Genomic DNA, 11,039 nt, shown 5'->3' on the forward strand with positions numbered 1-11,039 from the left:
CAGCCTTTCCCGGCAAACTGTTTGTAAATTCAGCTGGGAAACAAAGTCTACAGGAACCATTCCTACATCTTTAAGCCTGCCACCTGGTTTTGCCTGAGGGTGTAAATCCATGGTTACCAAAATCAACATCATCTCATTACTGAGAACATCTTCTAGTCCAGCACAGTTAATTCTGTTCTCATTTCACCGAACAAGAAACGTTTCGGTCCTGCTGGAGGCTTTAGCTGTACTTTAAAAAGATTTGTAACAGCCGTGCTGTTGCCCGGCTGAGAGGGGGCACTTCCTGGGCCACAGGGACACACGTTGAAGCCCCGATGAGGAGCTGAACTACGATCTTTGCTAAGCTGCTCACGAGCCAGGCGTCACCTCATTCAGTGAAACAGCTCCGTATTTCTGGAAGCCCTCGATCGTGTCTGAGGAAGAGCAGTCAGGCAGAAGAGGCTGCAGGGCCATGCTGGCCGTGGCAAATCCAGAGCGCGGTGGCTGCACAGAGGGGGCAGGTGGACACTTTCTTTTGTTTGAGCTGGGGCAGAAGCAGCTGGTGGGCATGGGAGGCAGAGCCAGTGCCGGAGGCGCTTGTCCTCTCTGGATCCTCTGTGTGGGGCTGTAACCAAGCCGGAGGGGTCGCCCGCTGGACGTGCCTGGGGCTGGCTGTGACCTGGGGGCCTTGTTTGGTCTTGCATGGGAGATGGAAAACCAGCGAGTGTGTCGGTTGGAGCGGGCCTGCAGTCCCGTCAGCTGGCGGAGTGCAGTTCCTTTGGGGAGTAGAACAGGACAGGAGCTCGGTGTCAGGTATGCCGTGTGGCTGCCGGTTTAACACGACACCAAACGCCCCCAATCCTCAAATCCCCAGGAGGACACTCAGGTATTCCACTGGTGGGCAGGAGGAGGTGAAAGAGGGAGTGTACGAAGCACACAGATATGATCATAATTAGAATGTTAATAAATGGTTGACAAGTGACATTTCAGTGGGAGCTGCCGCATCCCTCTCCTGTGGACGGCTGTGAGGGGTGCGCTGTGGGACCAGGCCAGGGAAGGGAGGCCTAGAGCCGCCGCCTCAGCTGAACTGCTGCTTTGTTGTTGTCTGAAGCAAATCACTTAATTCCCTTGTGTTTCAGTAAATAGTTGTTTCATTTTATGTATTTAAAAGTAAATATTTGTAAGTAACATATATTTAAAGCTAATTTTTAAATATCTAATCTAAACGCACAGCATGTACTGAAAGCAAAGTCAGAATTAGATGAAGCAGTTGATGAAGCAGAACTGAGTGTTGAGGCCTTAAATCGAGCAACATGCCGGGGTGCAAGGGGGATATGGTGTCTGGCCATCATTTTCAACATGGGCAGCTGTGGGTTTCCAGTTCCCGTACAGAGATGGTCATGTGTGCCTCCCTCCACCGGCAGCGCTGCGCTGGCGAGCGCCCGGCTGGGCAGTGAGATCGTCAGGGGAGTGCGTTTCCCATGACCCGGTGGCAGTGTTACTTAACAGAAGCACATTACTGTGAGGTTTGACTCTGACAGAGGAAACGCTGCTTCTGGGGAAAAATATCGAGCTTTGGTTTCCGATTTAACCAGTTAGGAGCCAGACCTGTAGTGAGCCACGCTGGTGCTTGCGATGAACGTGACTTTTAACAACAGCTTCTTAAAACTTAGGAGTTTCTTCCTGTGCACCTTTAAGTTCTGTACAGTTACCCCATCAGGTAATGGTTCGCAGCAATTTCCAGAGTTCCAATTTAGGTTAAGGTTTTAGCCTGGTGCATTCCCAATGCTGTGACGGTGCAGCCCCATCGCCTGGTTGCCCAGAGACTTGGGGCACCACACCAGTTACCGCAGCAAAGCAAGACCTGGACTGAGGGAGAAGATACGCAACTCAGTTTGTCCCACACTTGCCTTAAGTGCGTTTGTGGGGGCTTGATAAAACAAACCTGCTTACTGAGCTCCTCAGCAACTTTCTTGTTCAGCTTTGCTGCACACAAAGGGCAATTATCATCGCGTGTGAATTCAGTGTCTTCTGTGAAGTGCAGGCATTACAGTTGGTGCGTTTGAAACTTCGAGCTGGTGCAGAGCACATTGCTGGGAGCTCTCTCCAACTGCAGTTCATCTTTATTCAGTCACAGATGGTCACAGCTATTTTGCTTGACAAAGCAAAATGTGGCTGTAGCAAATAGCTTTTCATTATCCAGGAATTCAGGGTATCTTGAATGTAGGCTCTCGTGTTGATTTAAAGGAGAAAAGCTTGTACAAAGTTCAGAATGAGGTTTAGACAGGAGCCATTTCGGTCATAACCAACAGAAGGTGGGAATTTAGTTTGGATCGCTTCCTCTGCAGTTCTGTTTCCTTGCGCTAATGTCTCTGCTCCTCGGTTCTCACAAGTCAACTGCTTTTGTGTTTTAGGAGCTGGAATTCCTGAGAGTGGCTAAGAAAGAGAAACTGAGAGAAGCAACGGAGGCAAAGCGCAACTTAAGGAAAGAGATTGAACGTCTGAGAGCTGAAAATGAGAAGAAAATGAAGGAAGCCAACGAGTCTCGGATACGACTGAAGAGGGAACTGGAACAAGCCAGGCAGATCCGGGTTTGTGACAAGGGCTGTGAAGCAGGGAGGCTCCGGGCCAAGTACTCAGCCCAGGTAAGACCCAAACACCGAAAGCTGTAACAGCCCGTGAGTGTACTTGTTCTGCAGCTTTGGGGACAGCTAAGTGTCTTTCTACCCGCTCATGCCTGTGGCCTTGTTTTGTCCGATTAGATACAGGTCCTACTCCTATCCAATCGTGTCCTTACCCCCGATCACATCAATTTACAGTCCCATCCCAATGCAAGCTGTTTGCCTGCACCCCATGCCTGTGTCAGCCCCACAGCTCTGCCTGGAACTCTGCGTGTTTGTCAGCTGAAAAATAGCCATTTACAGAGAGCCAAGACAAATGCTGGATGCTATTTGAGTCCCAGCACTACCCTGTTGGCGCTGCCAGTGCATCGGGATCCATTTCAGTACTGTAACATTGGGCAGAGCCGCTTTCTGTAGTGGTGTTTTTCCTTAAGGCCTAGACCCACAGGAATGATTTAAAGCATGGGCAGACCCCAGGCCCCGCGGCAGGCACCGCGCCGGGCTGGGAGGGAGCGGTGTTTGCAGCTGTAAAGCAGAAGAGCAAACTGTCAGATTTCCAGGGTGATCCCAGTGGAAGTTGTAGTAATGCAGGAACGTGTTGTTACAAGCAATGTGCATGCTTTAAGCTTTCAAACTAAAAAGCCCTCCCTACCCTCTCCGCATCAGATTTTCTTGTAACAAAAGATTTTGAAGCTTATTTAAAACCGCCCAACACCAAGTGACCCGAGAGCCTGGGCTGCGCATCCCTGAGCCGCCTGGCTGTGTGCTGGCATTGCCTGGCACGTGGAATGCAAAGGCACCCACTGCTCCCAGCCCCCTGCCACAGCCCGGCCTAACAGGCTGAGCCGAGAGCAGCCTCTTGGACTTCTGTGAGAAACAGCCCTGAGGAGGAATCCACGGCACGCCCTGCCTTCCCCTTTCTCAGCTGCCCCGTAAAGCAGCTCCGTCCCGCACCCACCGTTAGCCCCCTGCTCCCACCTAAATCCCCCTCCCCCAAACCACAGCCTTGTGTAAAAGGCAGGGGCGTCAGTGAGGGTCAGCGGCGCTCCAAGGACAGGGCCACACCGGCTGCCGGGGAGCACAGCGCGGGCGCTTCCACGCGAATGCCACAGGGGTGGGGTAGGTCTCCAAGATGAACTTGCACAGTGTAACACACCTGAATTAACATTAAGGGAGCTCTTCTGGGCCACGTTTACTGTAGGAGCTTTTCTGCCACCCGTGTTGTTAAACACATGCTTCAAGAACTGAAGGCTGAGCTACAGCCATTCTCTGCGGTTACTTTAAGGGGGGGGGGGGCGGGAAAGAAAAAGACACAGCAGTCAGAAATGCTTCTAACGCTGAGCTCTCAATACCGGGAAGGGGAGGGGGTCTGCTTGTACCACGACGAGACAGGTCCGACCAGACCAGAAGCAGGAAATGATGCGGGCTTCCTCTCCAGCATCACAGGATGTCTCACTGATAAGAGGTGTCCAGACTAAACATAACCAGATTGCGAGCTGCTGTGCTGGGCGTTGCCGGCAGTTCATTTCCACTGGAGCAAAAAACCCAAGGCAACAGCAAGTGCTGATAAAAGTAAACGCCCTGGGTACCCAACAGAGCTCTCCCCGTCTGCAGGTGCGTCCTGCCTTCCCGTGGGATGCGCAGGGAAGTGTTCGGCAATGTGGATTTTCAGTCTACAACTCAATTCCCTGGAAAGGAATAAATGGGGTTTCCCAATGTGAAGGGCTGAGATAATCTCGAATAGACGCTGACCATCGTGACTGTCTGTTAGAAGGCGCGTCCGGCACATTTGCAGCGTCAGCCGCGGTCAGCTGCGTGCATGTAGGCTTCTGTCACAGCACCAGTGCAGCGGCACCAGGACCTCCCTCGGCCCCGGGTGCTTGGGCAGAATATCCCAGGGCAGCTCCCGACCCCGAGGTGGGATGTGCTGCTTTAGTCAGTAGGCACCCAGCGGCTTCTGCAGGGCGCTCGATAGGACAATACTTGATGTGACTTTGCCGTCTGAATTGTACAGGACAGCAACGTGACTTAAGAGCTTAAGGCAAGTTCTGTAAGGAATTTAAAGGTTTATGCCCCTTCTCTCCCTCACTTGGAGAGCACACAGGAAGTTTGTCACATGTGTTGTGTTTATCACTTGTTATTTTTGAGGAAACCACAACTATCTAGCTAGGCTCTGTCTGAGAGAAACGGCGACAAATTCAGGGTTGCAAAGGTCTTTGTTGTAAGCCTCATGTCTCGGGTGCTGCACCCCCACTGCACTGCCTGCCGCCTTCTTTACCTCCATTCCAAGATCCACACATGGATTGGGGTTGGGGGGTAGCCCTCAGCTTAGCCCCAGACGGGAGAGTTTTCCTGTCCTCTGTTAAATGGCAATCTTTGATAACTGCCACTCTTATCTGTTCACAGCCTAATGCTCCACACTTAAAACTGGTGCAGTTTTCCCAACATTTACACCCTGGAATACCAGGGAGTTTCTCTGCTCTTTTTACCAGTCAGGGAGAAAGAGCAAGGATGAGGCCTTTGGGGTGGCCGAAGCCATCTGCCCGTCTCGCTGTAAGGCAGAGGATGGCAGTTAGGGCTCAGCAGTGATTGCCTCTACAGCTCCTTGGAAGCTGTACTTCTGCAAGTCCATTTCTGCCTGGTTCTGACATGTTGGGCCCAGGTCAGCCCCCTTCCTGCCCTCCAAAGTTCAGCTGCTTTGTGTAAGCTGAAATGATCATTTTCACTGTTGCTTGGGGAGTCCCTGCGTCCCAACCTTTTCACATCCATATCCACACCCCCTTGCCATCCGCCCTGCACCTCCACACCCGCCCTGCCCACCTCCCTCCCTATGCAGGTAAGTTCCTCACATCAGATGGAGGCCAGAGTGGTTCTTCTACAGGAGAGGACACTGACCCTCAGCTGCCACAGGCCTTCGCACAGGCAGCTGGGGTTGATGTGGTCACTCGTTAACAACCTCTGTTAAATGATCTGAAGGAAATGACTCTGCCTGGGCAAATGTGGCTTGTAGCCTCCAGTGAATGGCAATAACAGCAACGGCTGAAGCAGCACAGGGACTGCATTCTGTACACGAGGGCACTTGGTTATCCTGGGTTTCACCCTCCTTTCTGGAACTTAAATAATTCTCATAGCTTAAGAATGGCAAAGCTAAACAGTTCCTGCAGTGCACCGGCCCAGCTGGGAGCAATGTAGGGAAAAGGGAATGCCAGCCGTGCCTCAGCTTTGGTAACAGCACGGTGCAAGTCCCTGGTTCCGGTCCTCTTCTCCCCTTGTGCGAAGGTCCTGGGGTGTGTTACAGCCTATGCAGTCACAATAGAATGGCAATACTGAACCAGTTGGTGATGTTTCTCCATCTGCTTCTCTCCAGATTGAGGACCTCCAGGTCAAGCTCCAGCACGCAGAGGCTGACAGGGAGCAGCTCCGGGCTGACCTGATGCACGAAAGGGAGGCTCGGGAACACTTGGAAAAAGTAGTCAAGGAACTTCAGGAACAACTGTGGCCTAAACCGAGCAGTCAAGCCAGCAGCGAGAACACAGCGAGCAACATGGAGAACTAAAGCGCCTCTCGCCAGACCCATCCGAACGACAGATCTGCACAGTAAGGGAGGACGTGTGGGTACATGTTTAAGTGCATGTGTGAGTAGTGGTGTCTCGGCACACAGACCTATCGCTATGGATTCTGATTAGGTGAAGGCAGATGTTACTCTTTAGAACAGAAGCACTGAATTATGCCTCTTTTTTCCCGATCCGTATAGCACAACATCTTACTGTGCCTATAAAACACAAAGTGTTTATAAACAAAATACTTCTAAGTCCACAGCAAATTTTCTACTGGCAAACTCCAAGCAAGCAGCATCGTCCAGCTCAAATCAGAGTCAAAGGCAAGCATGGCAGTGTTTGTGTGTTGCCCTTCTGCCTGTTGGAACATTTTCGAATTTAAAAACAAACTTTTCTTATAAGCTATTTAAAATGATTCATTACACGGACTTGGTATTAAAGAAAAATTAACAAGATTTTTATAATGAACCTTTAGAAGCAAAACAAAAAAAAAACCTTTGATGCACAATTTTTAAGGACTCATTATAGGCTTTGGGGTTCCTCACAGAGAAGCCCTCTGGCGATGATGCCATTTCATTAGCAGTTTTCCAGCCATCGAGGAAGCCATCGCAGTTTTAATCCCGTCACGTGGTCATATGAGAAGTTCAGAGTGCGTTTCAAAGTTGATTTTTTCCTTCAAAAGAATTCTCTTCATTTCCTGTCCCAAACACGAGAAGGAAGGTGCAGGACTGTGCAGGGTGGGTGGGAGTGGGGAGCGGGGACGGGCAGAGAAGCCGTGCGCTTTAGAGTTACAAACCCAGCCTTACAGCCGTCAGTGTTTGCGCATCACGCCACCTCTTCTGAAGCCATCTTCACGAATGGATGTGTTCAAAGGACTCGCTTCATCCAAGAGCACTTCAGCTTTAGGAAAAGAAAGAAGGAAAGAAAGGAGGGAAAGGGATGTCCTGTTCAGTCGGTTGAGAAGCAAAGCAGAAGGCACTTGCGTTTTGAAGTCATTCTGAAATCTTTACTTCAGCTCTCCATTTTCTGGCAAACTCATGGATCGCTGTTGCACCGTCTCACCCTACGTTCAGTATTTCCCTGCGTTCATTGTGGACTGGCAGTCAGGGTTTCTGTGCTCACTGAGAGTGCAACATCGTGTTATCGGCTACTATAGAAAAGAAAAACGTTTTTGCTGCTGTGAATGTCTACATCATTTTTTAAAAAAAACTCTTGTTTTTAAAGAAAGAAATTACTTTAATTTTGGGATCCAAGCCTTGGCCCGCAATAGAAATGCAGCATGGCCTCACTTTGTCTTAGTGTCGGTGATGTGGATGTTTTTATTTTTTAACCTGCACTTTGTCAGAATGTTTCTCTGCATTTTATTCCATGTTTCTGAAGTTTACAAGTCGCGTATTCTAGCCCCTGCCCTGCTCGCCAAGTGTGACCACCACCAGCCCAGTTTGCCACCACACGACACCTCACATGGTCTCTGACATTTATGCAAAGTGAGGGTTCGGCAGGTCTAGAACGCCACCACCTACGGTCACCTGAGCGGCACCGCTGGTCCAGCTCTGCCCGGTCTGCGCGGCTTTGTACCCAGTAGGAGCTCTGGGAAGTGCTTATCGCACACAGCTGGTGCTTTACTGAACAAGAGAAGAGCTCTTTTCACCCATAAACACTCACCTCTTACACTCAAGCTGATCAGCATGAAGTGAAAATCTGGTGTGGGGCTATAGACGTGCCTTCCAGCTCACTCGTCCTGTTGGCATCCTCCCCAGGCAACGCTGCCACTTTTTTACCTTAAAGAAGAAAAAGAAAAAAAAAAGCCCCCCGATGCATCCTCACACACAAAAGTTCCTCCAAACAAAGAACCCCATTTCCAGTGATCTTTATTTGCTTTTGGACATGAATACAAACTGTGTAAGCTTAAAAGTTATTTCCCAGTAGACAGAAAGCGGCTTCCAATCCTAAAATTACAGTATTTACTGACCTTAGAGTTGTGTTGTTTTCTTTAAACAAGAGCTGTTTGCTTGAAACCATTATAACTGTTATCATAACTGTGAGCATTAACAGAGAAGTTCATATATATATGATTTAGGTACAAAACCGAGAAATACAAAAGGAGTAGAATTACTGGGACAATGCAAAACAGTTGGGAGCAAGAACCAGTGACACTGAGTAAATGACACCCGCGAACCTGTCCGTTCGCCCTGGGGCTCGCCCCGGGTGCTCGGGATGAGACCGAGTCTCAAGGCAGATCTCCTCCTCTAAAGTGCAATGCAAAAGGAATTTTCATTATGCTTAAGCAGATTTTTTTTAATGTGGTGGTTTGTTTGTTTGTGTTTTTTTTGCTTCTTTGTATGTTTTTTTTCTGCGATTATTAAATCATATGCATGAAATTAAAGTCTCTGCCATACGTATATTCATTAATGGGCATTATTACTGTCTTATGTAAAGGGTTTATTGTGTTATGCAGTATGCATCAAATGTTCTCAGCCTTATGATTTCCAGAGCTGTATTATTCACTTATTTCTTCAAGGGAAACTAAATTCTCGTTGATGGTTGTGTGTTTCCGCAGTCCCAGACGCTGGGCTTCACTGCCATGCACAGAAATTACACACAGAACAAATGCATTCTCACTCTCGCAGCTTCGGGGAACCTCACTTCAGCAATGGTGTGGGTCCACCACACCACCTCTCCCCTTTGTGACTCCACAAAAAAAAAGCAACGCATCCCTCCCTCTCTGGTTTGTACGGGGAAAGCGGCCCTTGACACAGGTCCTGCGGGTCTAGGGGAGCACACCCACTCACTGGCACGATTCCATCTGTGCACGGGGCGATTTTATCCTCCAAAATAAATGAAATCTGCAGTTTTCAAATGTAAAAAATAGACAAGTTAAATAGTCTTACTAAGTGGCTCGTCAGACACGCAGCGTCACCTGTGCTTCATGGGTGCACGGGATAGGGTTGGTGAAGGCTCCAAAAGGCACTCGCATCTCCTGGGACAAGCCCGGGGAATGCTTGCTTGCTGGGAGTGACGGTGATTCCATGAAGTGTCACCTGTGGCACATGGACTTCAGACTGTCTGAGGTTTGGATTCTGTAGTTATTTGATCCTTGGGAGCAAATACAGCCAAGTCAAAACGTTTCTATAAATTAAGGCTTAGAGAAAAGAAGTGAGGGAAGGTGCTGGAGGCGGGGAGTTCTGTGTGCAATTTCTGTGGCTGCCACACCTCAGTCAAACCGCAGCCCATTTGGACAGAACGGCTTTCCTCTCGCTGTACTTTTGAGTCCCTGCTGCATTCTGTTTGCGCTCCGGCCCGAGTGCGGGAATTACAGTCACAGCTTCTCGTTTCATCTGCTCTTTAGTTTCCTTTAATAAGTTAGAAGGGAGAAGAGGTGTTTCATACAGGCTGTTGACTCTCCCTGTACTTAAAAATATATTACTTAATACTTGTATATTCAGTTTAATTACTCATTGTTTCTATTACTGAAAGAAGACTTAACGAAGGGAAAAAAACCAACAGCAATAACATTCATATCTCTGGAGCAGCTAACTAGTATACAGAATATTCTGCTTTTCGAACAGAACTAGCCAATGTAAAAAAAAAAAGTTAAGAGTAAATTCAACCTGTAAATACTTTTGTTCATTTTACACTGTTGTATTATAAGTGTATATGGTGTTTACTTTTTCAAAACTCTTTCTTACCTGGTAGTTGTCTTGTTTTATGAGTTGTGTTTTTAACTAAGAAGAACCTTTGCTGTCTGTTAGGAAAAACAAAACAAAATCTTTTTGCAAGTTTTCGATGTGGGTTAAACTCTCTCCATCCATTTGCATTTTATTTGTCCTTATTTTCACTGTAAAGTATTTTATTACCAGAAGGTCGATTTTCTTTCCATTCTGCCCTCCCACCAGTCCATGTGTTTGAGAGAGAAGGTTTTTGTTGGCTTGGTTGTTTTGTTTTGTTTTTTAAATCAAAAGAACTCACAGAAATGACATTTTTTCAATTGAAGAAAAATAAATCTTTACATTTATAATAGCCAATAGCATTTCAGCACATTTTGTTATCCCGGTCTCTCCTATGCTGCTGCTAATGACAATATTATGACTTACTCTACTATTTAGAACTATTTTTATGTAAGTAATGTATGCTTTCTTGTTTATAAATGCCTGATTTAAAAAAAAAATAAGAAAAAAGCTTGGCATATTTATCTATTTCGCTGTGTACCTTGATAGTCCTTTTCCACCCCCTTTTCCACATCCCCTGCCCTTGAAGCAGATAATATTGTAAAATAAAGGACTTTATGAGATTATGTATGAAAATAGCTATGCTTATATACCACAGTGACTGAATGTACAGTGTATAGACGCATTACCTAAAATAAAACTGTTTGTCCAGAAAAAAGTAACCAGACATGGTATGGTTCTTGAGTTCCCTGTGTTGGCGGTCATGGCCTCGCCGTGCAGGACAGGCCGACCTCCGAGACCTCTGGAGAAGCGCCTTGTGTTCCTGGGTGGGAATCCCATGTTCCTCTGGGTACTGCAAGTTAAACAGCGCAAACTCATGTGTGTGCAGGCAGTGTCCCTAAGGCACTGATCCTGCCCTGCCCTACGCCAGCGCCAGGGTGCAGGCTCTGAGCACCCAGTGGCACACACAGCAGTGCTGGATGGAGTCTGGCACCCGCTACCCTTGCCCCAGACACGCCCCAGCCCGGCAGCCTGACCGGGTGCTCCTGGGAATTGAGCAGGGCCGCCAGAGTGGGACACGGCCGCACCACCTCAGGAAGGGCTTTCAGACAGGGGCCTCTGCCCCCCAGCTCTGCGTGGGGACCCAGAAGAGCTCATGCAGACGCTCCAGTGCTAGCGCTGCTCCCATGTCTCCACACGCCATGTGCCACCTC

The 11,039-nt window shown here is 48.4% G+C and overlaps 1 protein-coding gene across 2 annotated transcripts in view; it reads left to right on the forward strand.

Moving 5' to 3' along the window:
• SKI (SKI proto-oncogene) overlaps positions 1-9,903 on the forward strand; it is a 106,185-nt gene extending 96,282 nt beyond the window's left edge. For both annotated transcript variants that reach the window (XM_054085480.1, XM_009561547.2), the window contains 2 exons: positions 2,394-2,624; positions 5,968-9,903. In XM_054085480.1, coding sequence (XP_053941455.1) covers positions 2,394-2,624; positions 5,968-6,156 — 420 coding nt within the window. In that variant the 3' untranslated portion in view covers positions 6,157-9,903. The remainder of the gene's footprint in view (positions 1-2,393; positions 2,625-5,967) is intronic.
• The last annotated feature ends 1,136 nt before the right edge of the window (positions 9,904-11,039 follow it).

The sequence above is a fragment of the Cuculus canorus genome, chromosome 21 (assembly GCF_017976375.1).
Source record: "Cuculus canorus isolate bCucCan1 chromosome 21, bCucCan1.pri, whole genome shotgun sequence".
In the NCBI taxonomy this organism is placed as follows: domain Eukaryota; kingdom Metazoa; phylum Chordata; class Aves; order Cuculiformes; family Cuculidae; genus Cuculus; species Cuculus canorus.